At 40.1% G+C, this 23,568-nt stretch overlaps 1 protein-coding gene across 2 annotated transcripts in view; it reads right to left on the bottom strand.

The window, feature by feature from the left end:
* The window catches only part of gabrg3 (gamma-aminobutyric acid type A receptor subunit gamma3), a 134,834-nt gene that overhangs the window by 33,491 nt on the left and 77,775 nt on the right, over nt 1–23,568 (bottom strand). For both annotated transcript variants that reach the window (XM_029255208.1, XM_018749966.1), the window contains exons 4-5: nt 8,686–8,906; nt 3,962–4,044 (exon numbers count right to left, since the gene is read on the bottom strand). In XM_029255208.1, coding sequence (XP_029111041.1) covers nt 3,962–4,044; nt 8,686–8,906 — 304 coding nt within the window. The remainder of the gene's footprint in view (nt 1–3,961; nt 4,045–8,685; nt 8,907–23,568) is intronic.

The raw sequence follows: 23,568 nt of genomic DNA, 5'->3' as shown, positions 1-23,568 counted from the left end.
ACTCTTCTGCAATGGTTTATGACACATTTACAGAAAGCAGGGAAAAGCGATTGCACTCTGAATGAACTCTGCAGCTTGATGCTGTAACCTACATTTCTCAACACTGACGGCAAGCGGTTCTGGAGGCTTAAATCTGCCGTCAGTATCAAAAAAAGAGAAAAAAAGAAATCCTCAATCCACCTCCAGAGGCAGCTTGAGGGACCAACAGCAAGACACGTCTGGGAGTTGAACCCACAATCTATCTGGCCTTAAAATGTATACACAGATCCCTTCCTTAATGGGGTAATTCATTTTTTGCACTCAAAAGGCTTTTGTCCCTCAGGAGTGTCAATTCTGTCTATTTTCTGACAAAATCTGCAGTATGACCCTCAGCATTATCCTGCAAACAATAGCTGCTAGCGTAAGGTTCGATGTGCTGCTGTGTAGCGTTACAAAGACTTTTGACGTTAGGTGATTTTCATTTGTCATGAGATGAAGACTTTATTTACAAAAGTGAAAGGATGTTCACTGATTAAAGCTGCTTATATGACTGTGGCGCTTGTGCACATAGATAAAGCTAGATAAATCTGAAGTCTAGTCCCTCAACGTTATCTTTACCAACCAACCCGGAGACATTGGGCACAAGGCTACGTTATCTTTACGATTTCTATAAATAGTACAAATAAAAGTACAAGTCTGACCTTGTGTTTGACCTCAGTCCTGCTCCTGGAGAGAAGCTGGTGTTTCACAATGTTTTCAGTTTTTACTGTACCGCAATTCCAACTTTGTTTGCAGGATTACGTGAGTCCCATGCCACTTGCACACAACAAACATTAGCATTAGCATTAGCCTGGAGCCACCATGGCCAGAAGGTGTACAACACAAAGGTAGCTCAGAGTAGCACTGGACTAAGAATACTGAAAAGTGACAGTGCAAAGTATCTCACAGGACCATGCACTGACCACATCGACTACAGTGAGGCTACTGCTATAGGCATTGATATCCTCTTTCATTTTGCCACTTTCCTTTTCCAACATCATGGCAATGTAGACATTTATCCCGAAGAAACGGTAGAGAGGAAACCGACAGTCAAGTTTAACAACAGAATCAAATCAAGAAATGGATATCGATATTATTATTATGAAGCAAAGATGACATGCTGGGGGCATTCAAACAGCAGGCTTCTGGACCTCGGTAAAAGACAGATAATACAAAGTAAAATGGCTTGAAAATGCCGTATAAACTCTGTTTAAAACTGTTGTACTGAAACATAACGGAAAACAAGGCAGCGTGAAATTCTTGGTAACTACAGACGGTCTCTGAGTTACGATGGTCCGACTTACGATTTTTCAGCTTTATGACGATGTGATAGTATAAACCATACTTCGAATTTTGAATTTTGATTTTTTTCCCAAGACAGCGATATGCGGTATGATATTTTCTTGTGATGCTGGGCAGCAGCAGCAGCGATCCACATCACCCAGTCTGCCACGCGGTCGCTAGTGTATACAACCGATACTCTACAGTGCTCTGTGTTGCCAGTGTTTTTTTGGACACCCCCCTGTATCTACGTTCTGTTTTGTGCATCCATCATGTATACGAAACGCCCATCTGTGTCTCTTTCTATTGGTGGGAAGAAGAAGAGGAAGGCAATTACTGTTGAGGAGAAACTCAAGATAATTACCCAGCCTTGAAAGTGGCAAGCCCTTAATGGCCATCTCGCGTATGCTAGGCTATGATGTTTGGTAGGTTAGGTGTATTAAATGCCTTTTCGACTTAAACCCATCGCAAGTCGAGATATCTATCTGTACTGACAAATTAATGTCAACATTTGGTTATTCACCTTACGATCCCCTCAATGCTTATGAATTGAACGTAAACACATTCGAGATGCTGCACACATCTTAACCAGATACTTGCCCATTCCTCAAAAATAAAACAGAAGTGACTGTCGTCAGCATGATGTTTTCACTTTAAATATTTATCTGAGTGCCAGTGCTTGCATCCCTCTTACTTTGCTAAGAATAATCAAAGTTTAAACTTGTTTCTCTGACTTTGTGTACTTTTCCCTTTCCTCCGCCTTGCCATAAAGTAATGGCTACGCGACAAAGGCCTCCCAGTACACTACTGAGCCCAGTTTCCAATTTCATCTTGTGCAGAGTGAAATACACAGCACGCCTGCAGTTACTCAGATCAGGGACCGGACGTCGTGCAGATCACGACACACAAAAGCAATAACAACCATCTTTCTCAGTAGATTCTTTCCTGCTAAGGCAGCCTTAGTGTTTGAATTAGGGTTTCCCTCCTGCCCACAGGAATTGAAATAAATTTCTTGAGAGGCTGTACCCTGAGTTAGTTTTCTTTTTTTTTTTTTTTTTTTAAATTGTAGCAAGCATTCTTCTGTATCTAATTTTGGACTATATCGGGCCCATAAGAAGGAAAACCAAAGGCTGGAATGGTTCCTCTGTACCATAAGGACTTCTCTTTCTGCCATACAGCAAAAATGGTGTCAAACCTCACATTTTTAACATGGAAATGTAATGACATGTACTTCTTTGTCCACACCTGTACTACATAAAAAATCTGCAAATTTGAGTGCTGTGCTTATAATAAGTATCTGTTTACAGTGCTTTGTTATAAAAGCTATTGACTGTCCACTTACAGTAAATGCTTTGATGCACTGAATATATTATTATTCCTCATTATTTATTCCATTCCCTGTTATTTACCACCCCCACTAAAAATGAATCCCTGTATATATGTATGTTTATATGTGTGTATATGTATTTTTTTATCTACAATATGAGGTATTGGAAACCAAAGCAAAATTCCTTGTATGCATGTGTGCCAAATAAATCTGATTCTGATTCTGAATATGTAGTCAGTCTCATGTAATCAGACAAACTGTCTGGTTAATGAACATGGACATGCGAACCCACCTCTCTGAATAAAACATTAATTAACATATTTGGTTAAAGCAGGAAGAATTAAATGGAGCACAGGATGAGGACCTTCAAATGCGATCGTCCCACAGAAAAAATGAATACAATGTGTATGCAAATAAATATTGTTTAAAAGAGAAAAAAGAACACTGGATCATTTCAAAGGAATTTTCAATGGGCCACTTCCAAAATATTCAGCTCTGAGTTGAAAGACAGAACATCTGGAATGAAGAACTGAATAAGGACATATGTCAAAGAAAATTCCATGTTACTCTTGATATGGTGTAGATTTCAGTAGAATGCTCAACATGAATGTAAATGTGCCATTCTTTATGTAACAATGTACTTTATTTTAAGTATGTCGGTTGTGTACATTTATAAATCAGCACTGAACTCTGCTAAGGCTGACATTTATCTACAGAAAATGAGACCGTCATCCTTAATAACACTGATGTCATGTCATCAGCTCACAACTGGGCTTTGTGTGGAGCTTCAATTCTGACCAGTATGTTGTGTTAATGTGACAATTTTTTTTTTTTTTAATATATTTGGAGGCCAAATTTAGGACACTGCTTTATCTTGAAAAATATACCATTTTGATCTCTTTTATCATTGACATATTTTAACAATATTGTAAAACAATTGAATATGCTTTAAGTTTGAAGTGGAACAGACGAAGACCAAGCAAATATGAAAATCACATCACTGGAGAGTACTAAAAATGTACTGTATTCTCTATAAGGGGCACGCTTGCACAAGGTGCTTAACCTGAATTTCTTCTTTAAAAATATCCTCTTGTACAAATGGGGAAAAAAACTGAGCTGAAAGTTGTCAAAGTCACTCTAGACCAGCTCCGTACCTAATGGAAGTACGGTAGGATGCATTATGGATAAGGACTCATATTTATATCTTGGGGTTGCAAGTCAAGTCACTTTATGCAAAATACTTAACCTGAATTGCTGCAGTGAACTATAAAGCTATAAATATGGGTTAAATGGAAGTTTTGAGTAAATATGAATAAAACCAGACAGGAGACTTACAGCTGGAGAAGATGAGGGGGCAGGAGTGTTCGTCCATGGGGAAGTTGTGCAATTGCAGTTGGCATTCAGCATTGATGGTCAGTCTGGGTAGCAGAGAGAGACAATCAGCAGTGTTTGTCAAGTCTTGAGAAACCCATACAGAGTTTTGCCCAAAAGGGGTAAAAAATTTTACCATGACAGTTGGGGAGTTTGGAAGAGCACAGATGACTTTCATAGGCTGTTCTGTCAAAGACCTGTTTTAAAATAAGTAGTGACCTTCTTGTTGAAATTATGCAAATGTTCATAAAATGCCGCCTTGTTTAATTGTTGTCTCGGTTTTAAAAGGCATGATCCATAACATCGAGTCTGTAGTACCTTCCAGTGACTTCCTGGAACATCATACTGCACCAGCCAGTGTTATAGTGATTTGGAACAGGTGTTGAGAAGTCCAGTCACACAACCCCGTTTTGCTTATTTCCTACAAAGCAAAACCTCTGGGCCTCGTGAAAGAAAACTAAACACCAACTGTAGGAGTAAAGCAATTCTCAGCTCTGCTGACCAGAATTTTCATGATGGCTGATTGGCCACAGAAGGCACTTCAGTCCAGTTAGCTGGTATACCCTAGAAGAGTAATCCCAGCCTTTAAGGGTACCCATCAGAACTGAGACCTAAGGTGTAACTCTGAAAACTGGAACACAGGATGAACAAGAAATACCTTTGAAAACAACAATCAATAAATCTGAATGTCCTCAGCGACTTTAAGCAGACCTGGGATGTTCCCAAACAAAATTAACTCAGGAGTTTTTTCTTTTTTTTTTGCTCCAGGCTCTTTTCTAGTGTCAGATGCAACGTTGTCCCCCCATAAAACCTGGACTGCATACCAATGTTGTGTTCACTGATGGAAGGCCTTTCTTGTAACATTAGTGGACCTCATCTTACTTCCAAACTGAATGGGTCAAAAGCATAAAGTGGAATTTCTCCAGGGATGTAATTAAAAAAGCTTTGAATCAATCAGAAAACCAGGGAATGGATTTTACAACATCCAATCAATTCTTTGTCAAGAAAAAGTAATTTCTACTGGGATTTTCAATTAACTAGCACTACTGTCATTTTGAGAACATAATCTTAAATGACCTAATCTGCTACAGCTGGAACCTCAGCAACAGTCATTCCAAGCTATGAAGCTAGGTGCCAGGACACTACTGCTGCATCTGGGAAGCTGATGGCCCTCTGATCCATAGTTGGGTTGGGCAACAGGCAGCACGGAGCACGGAGCTCACTTTCTCCTTCATTGTTTCCCAACTGTTCACTGACATGCATCATGTGGGGCATTTTGAACTTCGTCGCAAGTAGGACAACAAAAATCCAGGCCCTTTATAGGTTTTTCTTACCTGGCAGAAGACTGCAGAGAGAGTATGAAACGTAAATACATTGGTGCCAATACCAGTAACTTCATCTAGGGACCAAAAGTCAGAAGTTTGGCTGATGGCACAAGAAGTTTCTGTTAACAGTGTGTGTGTGTGTGTGTCTATTTTTGTGGACCCAGGATTGACTATGAGTTAGCAGTCCTTTCATCTTGTTGATAACAAGACTTGATGTGCTGGTAAATGAAACCAGTTTCAATTTCTGTTGGCACAATGCTGAGGCAGTACAGTAGAGTCCTCAAGGGAGGTCAAGAGACACCCAAGAGGCAGTACAAAATGCCATGTCTGTTTCCTCGGCTTTGTGGAATAAGAATTAATATGGATGTGACATTCGCTGAATATCACCAATTGCAACTCTTCGGGATTCATAAAAATCGATTATCTGTAAGCCCTAACCAGGGAGAGATGGTAGCCAACCTTCAATATGATTTGCCATGCCTGCATTCTTGCCCAAGCTGCAGCGATGAAGCTGGTTCTCTTGTTGCCAGGGAAACACTCTGTGGCACGTTGGAAGCAGCAGAATGAACTCTCCATTCTCAGCTGTAAAATCCTTCCTGGTCCAAATACCACCCCTGCATTACTTGCTCTTTAGGCAGCCAACTCTGGCATAAAGGGAGGAACAGCAGGAGAAGGCCAGGCACTTACTGGAGGACTTCAATAAACAGAGCTGCATTAGCCTTGGCCACGGTTCCTCAGATGTACAAACCTCTCCCACGCAGACGTTGCTTTGTACCAAATCTCAGTCAGACTATTTAGGGTAGGCATTTTAGAACATCATCATACAGGGGCACAGTTTATATAAAACTACTGCAGTTTCTTACTTGACCAACTTAAAAGAACTTGGAACATCTGTATTGGAAATGTTGAAACCTGCTGATAAAAATACTCTTTGTTACTATTTCTTAGTTATAGAATAAAATCGTAAATGGACTGTTAGTTACAGCTGGTTTCAGAATATTCACAAATTGCTTCAAGTGAGGGGGGGTGGGGTGGCGCAGCAGATTTGGCCAGGGCCTGCTGTGTGGTGGGTCTGGGGTTGGAGTCCTGCTTGGGGTGCCTTGTGGTGGACTGGTGTCCCGTCCGGGGTACGTCCCGTCCCTCTTCGGCTTTGCACCCTCTGTTGCCTAGTAAGGCTCCGGTTTGCTGTGACCCCACTCGAGACAAGCAGTTGTAGACATTGTGTGTATGCTTCAAGTGAGCACAGATTTTTTTAAAACCCATGCCTTCAGACAGTTTAATATTCATTCCGACACTGAAGTACTTCAAGCCTAGCCAGTAGAACCATATAATAATAATAAAAAAAATCTTTAAAAGCATCTTTAAAAGGTTTTTCCTGCACCTGTTTTTTATGAGACAGTTTATTTATGAGTGGTTTGTTGAGGCTTTGGATAAACAAATCTGGTCATCGATTAAATATGATGGATCTTTTGCATTTATTACATTAAAAGTGTATGCTTTCGGCATGCCTGGTGCTGGTGACCCATAATCCTTCTGAAAGGATTCAGAAGATAAAAACACATTCATCTGAATCATTCATCTGAGTCATAGCTGGTATGAAATACAGCCAGCAAGATGAGACAGCAATGATCATCCTTCGATTTATATGCATATAAACACATATTAACATAAACACTTCTGGCATGTATTAACAAAAATGTACTAACGCCAGTTAATATAGTCATTTTATCTTAGTCATATTAATGCAGGAGTCAAAGGCCTAATGTCCTTAATTTTCTAAAAGGAAATAGCCAGGTGAAAAAAACAAGAGATGCTTGGAAGCTACACGTTATACATCAGCTCAGATGAAAACTAATAGGAAAAAATTACTGTAAAGAATATAAAATGGGGATTTTTTTTTTTTTTACTTTCGTAGACAGAAGACATTACTTTCTACCACATCGTTAAGCACTTGTTCAAAGGTTTAATGGTAAGAAATCAATCACACTTTGCAAAAAGATCTTCATGAGCTGCATTTGATTGTGAAGCATTACTTTATTTCCACAGCACAATAAATCTAATTTAATTATAGTATGCTCTGACAGAACAATGGAAGTTTTGGCAAACTTTCCATATCTTGTTTTTATATCAGCAGGACTGAAACACAAATTAAGTTGTTCAATGTAGAGGGAGCACACATTGGAAAGAGTTCCTGACATTAAGCAAATGGGTCAACTGGATGGTTCTCGGGCAATGAAATTTTCAAATTACCCAGCGGCCGTTAGTGTCCTTATTTCATGATGCCACGTTCCAAGTTGGAAATGAAACTGCTTGAGTTTAGTATGGATCTGTTGTATAGATGTGCCCCTCCAGACATCCTGCATCTGTGAGCTATGAACTAAAATGTCAACTAAACAAAATGTTACTTTTTTGTCTACTTGTGATCTGAACATCATTTTTGTCATTTCTGTACAAAAACATAGGAGAAAATGTGGAAACTGAAATGTACGCTTTACTGTCTTTTTGTTCATTTCTTATTCATTCGTGATCTTCTCATGCATTTGTTAATGAAATCATTTTAATAAGACAAATTTAATTCATGAAAAACAGACCTGTTTTCACAGGTACATTATTGCTGGGCTAAGGACATCTGGACACAGTGGCGCAGCGGGTAATGCCAGTGCCTCTCAGCTCATGAGCTCCTCAGTGGGTTTTATGTTTACATATTCTTTTTTGCTTGCACCCTGCAAATATGCACGGAAGAAAGTTCTGGCAAACCACTTCCATTTCCTCCCTTGCCTGGAGAAACACGTGAGCTGGGGACTTGATGACACTTCCATCATCATCAAGGACATCTGAGCCATTGGTTTTTTTTGTTTGCTAAGCTCTTACTAATCTAGAAGCGAGGTGAACTAGATTTTTTTAAAAAAAGAGAACACGTTCCTTATCTACAGTACAGGTGGTCCGTGACTTACGATAGCGTTACATTCTGCGAAAACCATCGTAAATCAAAAATATCGTAAGTCGAAAATGCATTTAATACACCTAGTACACATCTCTGCGTGACAGACTGGGAGATGTGGATCATTGCCGCTGCCTAACATAGCGAGACAGTATCACACCACATACCGCTTGCCCAGGAAAAATTCAAAATTCAAAGTACGGTTTCTACTGAATGTCTATCGCCAGCTCACCCTTGTGAAGTCGAAGAACTAGTAAGTCGAACCAGCGTAAACTGGGGACCACCTGTATTCATGTACACATTTACATTTTTTAGTTTTCTTGTGTTCCATGACATTTAAGCAAGGCTGTGAGATGGTCTCATGAAAGAATTTTTTTTCTCCCGAATCAAAGGATCCAATGAAAGAAGGTTGATCCACTTACCTCAAAGTGTATAATATCTTTCCGTCGTTCCAGATTCGGAGCAGCTGATTGGGCGTTGTAATCCAATGGGCTTCAGCATTTTTGGAATTTCTGAAGATGGTGTCGGGTATCCATATTAATCCAACCATATTGCTGTTCAAAGTCAATATTTTCATTGTGCTGTTGTATCTAAGGCGACTATCTGTCCACGTCTGGGCAAAAATTATATCAATCTGGTATTCCTGCAAACATTAGAAATAGGACTGGTTAGAACATTATAACTATGATTGTTTGAAAACAGCAAAATATGCTGGTGAGGCAGTATCTCTTGTTAGAAATCAAATGTGTCAATCACATTCATAACGTTCACAAGATTTAACCTCTAACAAATACTTATATGTAAACATATGTGCTGGGTTAATAACCAGTGAAATGGTGGTGTGTAGGAATAATCTCTGAATGATCAGGGAGCTGTGGAAGAATTAAGAAGATTCTGGACAATCAGCTCATTGTAGATAAGTGGAACATCGGACGGACTGGGCGTCGTAAGAAGAAAACTTGGTAGGTTGCTAGAAATGTCTTTGGGATCTAACCGATGCTACATATCCATTCCCTCAGATTACATTTACATTTATCTGATGCTTTTCTTACTTTCAGTTATTTGCCCATTTATAAAGCTGGGTAATTTTACTGGGGCATTTAGGGTGAGTACTTTGCTCAAAGGATATTACACCTGGAGATGAAGCTCAAACCAGCAACTTTTGGGTCCAAAGGCAATAGTGCTAATCACTACACTACCAGCTACCCTAGCCTATAATATGTTTTTCAGTACCTATAATAACCTATAATAATATGGTAGTCACTTATGAAGGCTTTCATTGAGCACAACATAGCACTCATCCATCAATCATTCATCTTTTAGATGTATTTAAAAACTTCAAAGACAGTGAACTATATTCAGGTCCACTACAGTCAGCTGACAAAGGGTAGGTACAATAAAACCAAATATTTAAAGATTTTAGTTTGCCCACATGACAAGCAATATAAGAGTAAAGCTAGGGACAGCTGGTAGTGTAGTGAGTCACACTAGTACCTCTGGGTCCAAAAGTCATAGGTTTGATCCCCACCTCTGGTTCTAGCACCCTTGACTGAGATACTTACCCTAAATTGCTCCAGTTGGGGGAGAGAAAAAAAAGAAAAAAAAGGAGGCACCTGTATAAATGGGTAAATTTTGTAACATTGACAGTTGCTTTGGAGAAAAGCATCAGTTAAATGAGTAAATGTAAAAAGGGGGTGAAATGAGGAGATGGGGACAGGGCTGCTTGAAAGGTTGAAAAAGCGTCAGGCCAGCAAACGGCATCGGCTGACTGGCCTCATTCATGTGCACCTCCCCCGCGGGAGCGAGGGCGAGGGCCGCTCAGTGTGCGCTGAGACAAACACTTCCCCACCACTTCCTCGCTTCACTTCAAAGCATGCTGGGTTTATTAAAATGAACGGAGCCTTTATCGTCCCGTTCAGGGTTCCGGAAGGGAATCGTGCCAAACAAACTGACTTGGATGAAGGTCACAATTCATTTTTGGTTGTTTGGACACAGCTTATGTAGTTGAGTGCTGGGGCGGATTTCGGGCGGAGGGGCAATTCAGGGAAGTCAGTGGAACAGCACATTTCTCTCAATTTCAATCCGTTCAAGGGATTTGGCAAACACTGCTCCTCCTCTCCGCCCGACCCCCATACCCCGCAACCCCACTGATACCAATTTCACAGATTACTGAAATGCCCCTGTGAAACTATTATGAAACGTTATGTTATGAAATGCTTTACCATTTTACAAAGGCTCTGGCAATCCCTCGAGCAGATCTGAAAAACACGCTGCTCTGTGCTCTCCATATGAGCAAGAGAAAAAAAAACCTGCTTATACAATTCCCCTACCATGAAACGGAAAAGTAACTAGCAAAACTAAAATGCTTTAATGAGGTCACGCAAATAGGAAGATTAAAGATCTGAACTACACATACATTACCATTCAGTGCTATTATACAGGTTCTGCATCTTTCCAGATATTAGACTGCTTTACTGCACATATGCCAAAAAAAAATAAAAAATACAAGTAATTTGTATGAACTAGACAACAATACAGACGAAATGCTAATTAAATGTATTAAGGGCACTGTACATTAAGTACCATGCACAGAAAATTTCAAAATTCCTTGACCAAAAAATGTTGCTTTTGAAAAAATCACACACAGGACACATCACTTGTATCCAATTTCTGTATGCTTTTAAAGCCCTCAGGTAAAATGGTATCCACTAAATAAAATATAGAAATAAAACAAGTTGTATTTCTACCTACAAATAACAACAAGGCTTTTAGCAAAGTTCTGAAACAACCCTTCATAACCTCCAGTGGCTGTGTATTCAGTCAGCAGAAGCAGGGAAAGTTTCTCATGTCTTCTCTGGCCTCAAGCTGTTCGTTATTTGATAAAATGCAAGGAAATGTCATGCACAAATCCACAAAGTGAGAGGAGTCAACAAAAACAGGCAGAAGATGTATTGGGATGAGTGATGTATTACCCTCAAGCAAAAGCCATGCAGAAAAAAGAGTGAGCCTGCATTTCAGACACATCACACAACGGAACACATCACATCAACCTTCTCAGTGGTGTCTACTGTAAGAATCTGTCTTCACTTTCAGTCTTAGTCTTACATGGCTTTTGCCCTTTGTGACAAGAGAACACATCTTACCCCAAACAGCATGGTTCTGCGTAGAATTCTCAAATTATTCTGGGATCATCCAGTCAGTGGAATAACAACTTATTGACAAAATATATTTCACTATTACGATTGAAATGAATCTGCTGAATCTCTGTTCACATTTAAAAAGGGTCTGAAAACTAACCTGTTCCAGAATCACTTCACCCATGATCTCTTAAGTTCATGTAATGTGTAAATGTTCATGCACTATAACTTTAAGATTATGCCCGGATAAACCTTTTCACAGCTACTCCTGTAATGTAACATAAATGTTTATATGTATCTCACACACACACACACACACACACACACACTGGCTGAAGCTGCTTGTCCCGGCGAGCTGGAGCCTAACCTGGCAACAAAGGGCGTAAGGCTGGGAGGGGGACACACACCCAGGACGGGACGTCAGTCCGTCACAAGGCACCCCAAGTTGAACTCGAGCCCCAGACCCACCAGAAAGCAGGCACAGGCCAAAACCACAGCACCACTGCACCCCTTATATGTATCTCAAAAAAAAAAAAAATTACAAGGAAGGTGATTTGAAATGGTCGATATTTGGATAAAGTTGTATGCAGTTACTCGTGTGATGAACATTGGTTCATATGGTGGAAAGACACTAACTGCACTTAAGAATCACACGTCTGCATCTTTGTCTCTCTTTCTCCTAATGCAATGAACACAGTATTTTCTATGAGATGTACTGTACGTTGCTTTGGAGAAAAGCTTCTGCTTAATGAATATGTGTAAATCTTCTGGAATGGAAATGCCCTCCAAGCAGATGGAATGAGGTACATCTCAAAAATCAGTTCTTGTGTTGCACAAATTCTTCAAAACACTCAAGTGTATGTCTATTTCTGATGGCTCTGTTCTCTCATCAGTCACGATCGATTCCTGTTTGGCTTATTCTTGTTGATTGCTATAACAAAAAAAAAAGAAACCTAATTGCCTCTGTTGACGTTTCAAAGTACAAAAATAAGAAAACAATTTTGCCATAAGAAAAAAATGCAGTTTGTTGAAACACTTGAGCACTTCATTTCCAAAATAGCATGGCAAACGTACAAGATTTATTGTAATGGTTTCACCCTTCAGTAATATACAAGTGTCTCAATCATAGGCATCAGCTTCTGTTTAATGTCAGTCTATAGAAAATATAACCAAGCCCTATCCAAAAAAGTCATGGATTAAATAGTTCCTGGCTCATCAGCAATGTCCAATCCAGCAAATCAAGGGTACAAATGATTTACATGTATTATTAGTCACCACATTAGTCACCGATGCTCTTAATAACAATCCTTGTGGGTATATGTCCATGACATAACTATGCCTGCCATGAAAAAATACAATAATTTAGCCTGCATCTTGTTCTTGGCATCTAGTAACTAATTAGGTGACAGCATGCATGTATGAAGATATGCAGTGATTAGACTCAACAATATTCCCAGTCCAGCATATATATTGCACTGATATAAGGCAAAGTTTCAAATGTTGAAGTGAAAACAAGAGATTTAAATCTAGATACAAAGATTGATGAAAAGTTCTGTAGGACTCCACAGTAAAAAGCCTTAAAGTGAAGACAGATTCTTACAGTAGAATCCACTGAGAAGGTCAATGTGATGTGTTGGGATAGCTGGTAGTGTAGTGGTTAAAACTACAGCCTTTGGATCCAAAGGTTGCAGATTTGATCTCCAGCTATAGTACTGTTGAAAAAGGTACTTACCCTAATTGCTCCACTTAAATTACCCAGCTGTATAAGTAAGAAATAAGTAATTGTAAGCTTGTGATAACTGTAACCTTAACATTGTAAGGTTGCTTTGGAGAAAAGTGTCGGCTAAATGTGTCTACTTCATACTGTGCATAAATCAGATGAAATTATTAGTTTTTTATCAAGAAGGGAAGTGACATCACATTTTCCCGATAGACAGCTTTCCCCATTTAATTCTTGTCATGAACTGCAGTTGTGTTAGGATGTGCATTAAAATGGGAATGACTGATTCAGGGTTTGCTTGGTGACATTGTAAATTGGGCAGGAAAGTGGTACAATGGTACAAATCTGTTTTGCAGTATTTACACCAAACAGAGCAAAGTACAGTACAACCTGGATATGACTGCAAAGCTGCTCAAGTCTCAAAAGGGGGTCTTACTGTTGGACCCTTGGGAAGGAAGTCAACCTGAACTGCTCTAGCAAACAAACCCAGCCCTACAAAGGGGTGTGTGATATGGCAGATAACCAACACCTTGTGTTCAATTAACAGGCACAATTACTGCTAACCCTGAACTATGGGTCATCGCCAGCACCTGGATCAGAACAACTGTGACCTTTGCAGTAAAAACATACGTGAACACAGGAAGCAGAACGGTACCCAAGGTACGACAACCGTCGAGGGAAAAAGAGGAAAAATAAGCACACCTAATTGGAGCTCACGCTCACATCTGGGCAGAAGGAGGCACAGATGGTGTACACTTTTTTGGAGACTAAAAAGGGAAAAATTGTTTTAAAGAGTAACATCCTCCAGAAAAATGTGTGCTTACAGGTTTGAAATACGCAGTTGAAATTCCCTAAAGGGCTAAAATACTATTGCTCAAAATTTAACAGGCCATATCTCTCTATCATACACACACATGCACATTCACACACACATACACATACATATACCGCTACCTGTGGATAAGATATTTGTTGAATTCCTGCTATTGTCAAGGCATGGGAAGACATCCCAATAGTATATCCGAAAAGATGGGGGTAGTTGATAGCATCTTTGATAGAATTGACCTCCTGAGATCTGAAAGTTGCAGGTTTGAATCCTACATACTGCTGTAGTACCCTTGAGCAAGGTATTTTCCTTCAGTTGTGCCAATAAAATTACCCTTGTGTATCAATAGGTAGATAAACATAGTACTTATAGGTAGGTTAAAACTGTACCTCAAAACACATCTGCCAAATAGACCTGTGCAGGATTTGTGTTGTTTTCACTGTGTAACACTAATTGCTAATAAAATACTGTATTCACAATCTTACATTTACATTTATTAGTTTAGCAGACACTTTTCCCCACAGTGACGTACATCTCAGATAAAAATATAATGAGTGTATTTTTTCTGTATACCTTACATGTTTAGTGTTAACTTGCTCATGTTCATAGAAACATCAATTTGGCATTAATCTTGTTACCTGTTCTTCAGACCTTTTGAAGATCAAAATGAACGTGAGTGACAGCAAACAAGATAGAGAATGACTCATAATTTAACTTGAGGTCAGTAAGGGGGTCCAAACACTGCCAGGATGGATACATACAGGTGGTCCCTGACTTACGACAAGGTTATGTTCCAATAAACCCATTGTAAGTCAAAAATATCGTAATTCGAAAATGCATTTAATACACCTAACCTACCGAACATCATAGCCTAGCATACATGCGATGGCCATTATGGGCTTGCCACTTTCATGCCGGGCAATTATCTTGAGTTTCTCCTCAAGAGTAACTGCCCCCCTCTTCTTCTTCTCACCAGTAGCAGGAGACACAGATGGGTGTTTCTGTGACACGATAGATGCACAAAACAACGTAGACACAGGGGGGTATCCAAAAAAATGCTGGCAACACATAACATTGTAGAGTATCAGCTGTATACACTAGCGACCGCGTGACAGACTGAGAGATGCGGATTACTGCCCCTGCCCAGCTGATCAGCATCGCAAAAGAGTATTGTACCTCATATCACTAGCCCGGAAAAAATATAAAAATTCTAAATTCGAAGTAGGATTTCTACTGAATGTCTATCGCCAGGTCACCATTGAAAAGCTGAAAAAATCGTAAGTCGATCCGTCATAAATCACGGACCATCTGTAACTTTGCTTCCATGGTGCTTCTATTTCGCATTCTGCTGGAGGTTTCGTGACAGCAACTTCTACCATTTTGGCTCAGCTGGTAGTTGGAGATAACAGACCAGCTATGTTGATAGTTCTATGGATTCATCCATCCACATTCATTCATCTACATCTGGATCAACAGACTAGCAACACCAAGTCTTATAGTACAGGGTCAACTGCCTGGATCCTGCCCATCCACCTATGAATGAAGACATTGCCACCCTGTGCAACCTCATCTCAGCCTTTCCTTCATAGAACTATGAACACTAACCTACTTTTGTTCCAGGCTGGTGCTGCACTAGAATAGTTACCGACGTGAAGCTTTCTTTCAGTAATTAAAAATCATCTGTCTCACATTTCACTATCTCTTTCATTTTCCTTTCCCTCCTGGGTATATTTTGTGTTTTCAGTTCTTTAGATTAATAGACGTATTTGTTCATCGACATGCCTCTCTTTGAATTGACAAATTATGGCTTTCAGAGCAACCAAACCTTGTGAATACAAAGGTTATGAGACAAGTTCCGCCTGTTTCCACTGTTTTAGAGTTATTACATTAAATAAATTATATGGACAGGGTGGCCAAACGTTTCTTGGTGGTTCGGCAGTTAATGTACAAGGACCATATTTATTCCAATCCATATCCTCCTTTGGTATTTGCTGCTCCATCCAACAACAAAGACTATACATTTTTAATCAATTATAAAAATGAATTACTAGTAACTGCTATGGTCTAAACCACCTTTCCTAAATTTTGGGATAAATTGGAAGAAGGAAATACGTTTTTAGGATTACATGCAGACACTATAATCAGACTGCTGTCTGTATTCTTTGTAATACTAACAGGCTTGAGGTAATATGGGTGGAAGGTAGAATTACTGTTTCAACTGTTGCCTTTTGACTGGAAGTGCTGGGTTTAAACCCTTGCTCCTGCTGTAGTATCTCTGGGCAACACACTAACTTGAACTAGTCCAGTAAATGGGTTAGTCTCTCTGAACTTGTGTTCCCCAGGGTTCTGTTCTAGGCCCTTTACTCTTCTCCATCTACACCTCTTCTCTGTCTCTCTCATTGTCAGTCACAGGTTCTCTTACCACTTCTGTGCTGACAATACCCAGCTCATATTTTCTTTTCCCCAACAGCTACTGACATATACTCATTCCACAGCTCACCTCTAGGATATCCCTGCTGGGATGACTGATCACCATCTACAACTTAAAGACTCTCAATGACTGAAATTCTTTATGTCCCAGCAGGTTCATCTAGCTGTCAAGAGTTCTGTATCAAACTGGTCAATTTGCTCATTTCATCTGATTCACTGGTCAAAATCTTGGGAGTAACAATAAACTCAAGACTCTGCTTCTCCTCACACACCCGGTCCCGCATATAGCCCTGCATAACGTTTTCAGGATTTGCCCTTATCTCACAACACACTCTACGCAGGTTCTGGTCCAGGCCATGGTGATAACTCAGCTGGACAACTACAGCTCATCCTCCACTTTCTGCTATCAAGCCTCTTTAGCCTAAACAGAAAACCACAGCATGAGGTGTGTTGAACCTGCCAAAGAATTCCCGTGTATCTCCTCTCCTTTTCTCCTTTTTTTCCTCCATTGGCTTCCTGCAGTTGCCTGTTTCGTATTAAAAAAATCTGTTTATTACCAGGGGGTTGCAGTAGGTTGGACCAGGTCCTGTTCTCCGGTGGGTCTGGGGTTTGAGTCCTGCTTGGGGTGCCTTGCGATGGACTGGTGTCCCATCCTGGGTGTGTCCCCTCCCCCTCCAGCCTTGTGCCCTGTGTTGCTGGGTTAGGCTCCGGCTCCCCGCGACCCCGTATGGGACAAGCGGTTTAGATGATGTGTGTGTGTGTGTGTGTGTGTGTGTGTGTGTTTGTTTATTGTCAACATGACCAAATGATCTGCACTTCAGATACCCTGCTACATACCTCATGAAAACCACTACAATCCTCCTCAGACTTCTTGCTGGTACCACTCACAAGCGGTCCAACATCCAAAGTGTAATGTAAAACATTGATGAATTAATTCACTAACATGATACTGTGAGCCTGAAGTAAATAGTTTATTTTTGTACAAAGTACTAGTCCTTACCATATGTTGGACCAGTTTTAAAAACAAATTCACTGTTATGGGATTCACACACCATAACACACTTCCCCATATGGAAAGAATATGAGTGAGATAAACACCTTGTACCTGATATGTTTCCTGATACTCTGCTAGACGGCCCCCGTAGAGGTGTGAAATAGTTAGATAGAGCTAGAGATGTGGATTCGGAGCTGAGTTAATTTTTTAAAAGGCTGTGAAATATTAGAATAACCAGCAACAACGTTCAATTTTCCAAAACACTCAAAGTTGAAGAAAGTTCGACTGAGCTCCGCAGAGCTCCCCTCTCTCAAGGCTGGGATGACAATGTTTTCCTCAGTTGAGGCCTTGCTGCACAGTAGTGTCAGAAGAGCTGAGATAAGCATTGCGGGGGATGAAATTGATTAACCCACTTACTCTGCCCGGGGAAATGGAAAGGTTAGCTTGCTCTGGGCCTGTTACTGAAAAGTTGCTTCAGTAAGCTGGCATACATAATCAAAGGCATTTATGTGGTATGTAAAGAGAGCGTGATGTAAATTTAATGAATGAAGAGGAAAGGACCCAAAAATGAAAAAGAAAAGAACCTTTAAATTGGGGACTTTTTTCAGCTGAAAGCTACAGTGGCAGCAGGTCAATGTCTCAGCATTTTGCAAGGAAATTTCAGTACTGGGACAGAATCATTAAGCCGGAATTAAATTCCAAGGACAATTTATCAGACCAAGCTTACATCTGGAGGGAGATATTCTTCTTTTGTGCACAGAAACATTGAAATCCACTGGCGATGAGGCTGTAACAGAAATACTAATATTCTTTTTGTAACTGTCAAAAATGATGAACTGCAAAGTATGTCCACAGCAGATCTCAAAACCCCAAGGTAAAGCAGACTTGTACAGCCTGGACAGGACATCAGTCAATCACAGGGAAATCACACAAACACAGTTATTAAGGGGTGGCACAGCGAGTAGTGCTGTTGTCTTACAGCATCTGGCTGGTGCAAGAGGAGGTGGGTTCGATCCCTGCTGTGTGGAGTTTGCATCTTCTCCCTGTGTCTACTGTCTATGTGGGTTTCCTCCCAAAGACATGCTGGTCAGGTTCACCCATAGTGTATGAGTGAAAGTGTGTTCCACTGATGTATGGATGAGTGATGTATTGTAAGTAGTGTATCTAGGAATGTAAGTCACCTTGGTAAATAAGGTGTGTGGGCTGATAACACTCTATGGAGTTCATTGGAAGTTGCTTTGGAGAAAAGCATCTGCTAAATAAATGTAAATCATTTAATTCAGCGACTACAAAAACATTTGAAAGCTGATACGGAATGTTTCTCGCTCTGTGTTTTATTTCATTTATTTATTTAGCCAGCTCAGATTTTTAGCATAATCTTTTTTTCCCCCTCAGAAGTCTACCCATAAGATTAGGAAGATGTACATCATGTAAAGGAATAGTTAATAAATTAAAATACATGCTGCACCCCTCAGTTCAAGATGAAATTGTAAAGCATTTTCACACAATGGTGTTGAAAATATTCTGCATCTAACATATTTGTCTTTTGCTTGAAGTGGCAAATTATGTTTTAAAACCATGCAACACTAAATAAAACTACTTCATATTACAGCTCATATTATTGCTTTGTATTACTGTTGTAGAATTCTGCACATGAACTTTGATGCAGAGCTGAGGTATAAATTGAGTGCAGACATTCTGCCAAATATTGATTTTTTGGTAAGGTGGAGAAATAGCTTGGTTGCACGTAGATTTTTATGGATCACTGAAAATCATTGATTTATTGTGTTCAACCCAGTTGTGAGAACAGGGCTTGAATCAAGCCGTTTTTGCAAATTTTGTTTTTAAACAAAAAGGTAATGTCATGTTTTAATGTAATTTTATTTAACCCCCCCCCACTTTCATGCTTCATTCACCACACCTTTGGCTGGACTTAAAATCCTGCTATTGCCTCAGCGTCAAAACAAACCAAGGTTCATTAGACACGGGGAATATTAGACATAGGGAATACATAGTACAATGTATATGTTGCTGTATTTTACTGAAAGGCCTGAAAACAGTTGGTATTGGTGTTGGCAATGGGTTCTGCCCGTTCTATTTTATTCTACTTGAAAGGTTTAAAATTCATGGATTGGGAATTAGTTTTCCTGCCACTTCTACCCTTTGTAGGACAAAAACATTTGTAGGAGTTTAAAACAACAAAAAGCCTCTGCAACCTCCGTCATGTTCTGTTATAAGAGTATATGGAAATTAGACATCAAAATATAATTCAGATTTTCTGTGTGTGAGAAATAACTGGCTCTTGTGTCTCTTCTTTACCTTGACCTCTCTGACCTCTCTGTCCTCCCTGTTCTTCTGGTTTGTGTCAGACCTGTCAAGAATGTGAGTGCATGCTGGAGTTCTTGTTTTAACTTCTCTCTCTTTGTTTAAGGTAAAAGGGCCAACGGATGCAACTGAAGTGTCCTATATCCTCTCTATATGTATAACCAATCACAGTGCTCTGTTGTTTAACATTGCCTTTTGTGGTTTTGTCCCTAGACCCCGACTCACTTTTTAAACCAATGGAAACTTATTTCTTTGTTCTGCAAAAGAGTATATAATCTATGTGAACACACAATATACTTGAGGATTTGGAATGAAACACGCTGCTTGTTCTTGTGTCCTGATCCTCCCAATGATCACTGGTCTCTGGTGTCCGGACGGCTCTGAGGTGGCAGAAGGCTGAGATAGAAATTAAGATAATTTCTAATCTAACACTGTGCAGTGATGTTTATTTGACTATGTCTCATCATAAATGATTACACTCTTCTTGATCAAACTCACACTAGAACAGTGAGTTTGACTGTACTATATATTTACTTGTTTAGCAATTCCTTAATTATTTACCAATTTACGCAGATTTAGGTCTTTTCTTAAGCGGACGAAGTTAGGATAAGCATCTTGCTCAAATGTAATATAACGGCATGAGATTCAAACCTGGGTCCACTGGTTTGAATATATATTTATATATATTTACTCATTTAATCAACATTCTAAGCAATTTACAATTCCTTAATTATTTACCAATTTATGCAGATTTATGTCTTAAATCGACCGGGTTAGGATCAGAATCTTGTTCACATGTATTATAACAACGGATGGGATTCAAACCTGGGTCCACTGAGACAAAAGGTAGTGGCTGTAACCACTATACCATCTAAACAATTGTCTTTTCCTGCCATAACATACCTTGTTTTCCTGATTTTATTCTGTTACCTTTCCGGACATGTGATAAATTCTCCTTCACCCTGGTCCCGTCCTCTTTGAGGGAAGCTGGGATCTCGAAGACCAGTGGCCACACACACACACACACACACACATTTTCAGAACCGCTTGTCCCATTCGGGGTCACGGGGAACCGGAGCCTACCCGGTAACACAGGGCGTAAGGCCAGAGGGAGAGGGGACACACCCAGGACGGGACGCCAGTCCATCGCAAGGCACCCCAAGCGGGACTCGAACCGCAGAAGAGCAGGACCTGGTCCAACCCACTGCGCCACCGCGCCTCCCGACCAGTGGCCATTCATCCATATATCCCCTATCACTAATTTTGCCAAAAATTCAAAACTTTCACGAAAAAGTAAAGGTTCTCATGCGTGCCCTTACTGTGTCATTCCCCCGCCAATGTTTCAGTAAAGAGCAGGTAATGAAGTGGTTCATTATAACATAAAACATTTCAGCACTTCTTTGCATAGTCTTGCTAAAAAAAACCCAACTATTGCTAAAAATAAACCCACCTATCAAGGTGACGTGAACTTCACACTTAGCACCGATTACTCAACAAAAGGTTTCTGAATGCTGAAGGAAAAAAGCCATATCATCCCACGGTACATTGGACTGGGGTTGTAATGTAAAGTCACAAGAAGTTTAATCAGTTCACCTGACTTCACCCTAGACCCGGTACCTTTAAAAATGCTTATTCCAGCTGATTAATATGATCTGTAACACTATATTTCGGGGGGGATATTTAATTCATTCTCAGACTAAAGGGACTAGGAGGACTATTACTCATTACATTCAATGGTCTGGTTCAGAATCTGGGGTGCGAGGATGATTCTCCTGAAATGACCAGCATACAAATGTGCAATCCCTCCCACTGGAGAATAGCTCCGCTCAAGTTTCCAGCTAAAAATAATTGTGTTAATCTGGAAGTGCCCAGCAGTGCGCTCGTGCCATCTGCAGTAATGATGTCGCTATGCTGTCGTGCCATGCATGGCCCCGGGTTTGATTTGTGTACGAACTCGGCAGAACTGCAGATTTCCAGCATCCCTCCACTAATTAAATTCTCTCTCTCATTTATCATTTTCGAGAACTTAAAGCTGAAGTAAAACCCTAGGTGAGTGAAATATGAGCTGCTTCAACAGAATGAAGTTCTTTGCCATTTTAGAGTAGTTGCTCGACCATTATTAAAAAAAAAGAAATCCTTACAATGTATAGGATGAACATTGTATTTTCGACATCAGTACCTCATGGTCTGGGTATCTGCACTTACTAAGGATGTAAGCTTGTCATATAAAAGCTGTCGGCTCAGATCCTAGGAAAACCCCTTTGAGATACTTTTTAGATAGATGGACTGTTTCAGTAAAAATACAGAAGGTCCCTGACTTAAATGGGGTTACGTTCCACGAAACCCATCATAAGTCGAAAATATCGTAAGTCAAAAATTCATTTAATACACCTAGCCTACCGAACATCATAGCCTAGCATACGTGCGATGGCCATTACGGGCGTGCCGCCTTCATGCTGGGCAATTATCCTGAGTTTCTTCTGAAGAGTAATTGCCTTTCTCTTCTTCTTCTCACCAGTAGCAGGAGACACAGATGGGCATTTATGTGACATTATGGATGCACAAATCACAATGCAGATACAGGGGGTATCTGTATAACGACCATGTGAAAGACTGGGAGATGCCGATCGCTGCTGCTGCCCAGCATCATGAGAGAGTATTGCACCGCGTATCGCTTTCCCGGGAAAAAAAATCAAAATTCACAATTCAAAGTACGGTTTCTACTGAATGTCTATTGCCAGCTCACCATCGTAAAGTCGAAAAACATTGTAAGTCAAACCATCGTAAATCGGGGACCACCTCTTTATAGGATAAACGTTGTATTTTCAAAAACAGTACCTCATGGTCTGGGTATCCACACTCTTACTAAGAATGTAAACTTGTCATATGAAGGCTGTCAGGTCAGATCCTAGGAAAAGCCCTTTTTCGACTGGCACTTTTTAGACAGCTAGACTATTTCAATAAAAAATATGTAGCTCTGTCAAAGGCTTGAGTACTATGGAAGAAGGAATACCTGAGAAATATTATAGCAATAACAACAATGCACCTTGTGAAGGTTTCTGATTGCGGGGCATTTTAACTGCATGCATTCCACGGAGCGTACAAGACCTGGCTCTCCAGGGATGTTATGACATTGATGGATGCTGTGCTGTTTTTGTTTCTGTTGTTGTTATAGGATTTGTTTGGATTCCAGGGAAAGGCTGCATTTGCAGAGGTATCAGCTGACCCTTGCTGATGTGTGACAGGTCCATTTGCAGCGCTGAAGGCTGCTGGTCGTACATGGTCCATGCTGTTAAATTAAGCAGGGATTTGCATTGGTCCCCCAGGGGTGAGGAAATGTTAGAAGACTGAGATGAGTTCAGTAGTCTCTCACACCCATACCGTCACGCTCACTTTTGTGGTGTTTGTACCTCATTTCAAATGTGCTGCCGAGTGTCTGACCTCCCAGGGTATGTTCCCACCTGCAGTGCAAGTGGGAGGAACTGTTGAAAGAGACAGGAAGTATGTGGAAATGGATTTATTATAACATGTATTAGTTTTTTTTTTATATTAAATTGTAAAAATGATTTTATTTTTCATTTGCTTAGTAGATGCTTTCATGCAGAATAACATAATTTAGTCATTTTGTACAAGCACATGTTTTGTTGATGTGGTACAGGCTTGATCTTGCTCAAGGATACCGAAACAGGGCTCTGCTCAGGACTTCCAACAGCATTCAGACTAAATCCCAGAACTAATTGAAGACTTTTGCCACCATTGTGGCTTAAGCACTGTTTTATGCAAGCCTTTAGATGTAAAATAATTTTAGTTTTTACTAAATGTCCTTGAATCCCCTGATCTATGATTAAGCCTTTTGGCTGTTTTCCATGAGAA

This window comes from Scleropages formosus, chromosome 1 (genome assembly GCF_900964775.1).
Source record: "Scleropages formosus chromosome 1, fSclFor1.1, whole genome shotgun sequence".
Classification (NCBI taxonomy): Eukaryota; Metazoa; Chordata; class Actinopteri; order Osteoglossiformes; family Osteoglossidae; genus Scleropages; species Scleropages formosus.
The sequence above is the reverse complement of the archived record's forward strand: the minus strand, read 5'-3'. Positions and strand labels throughout refer to the sequence as shown.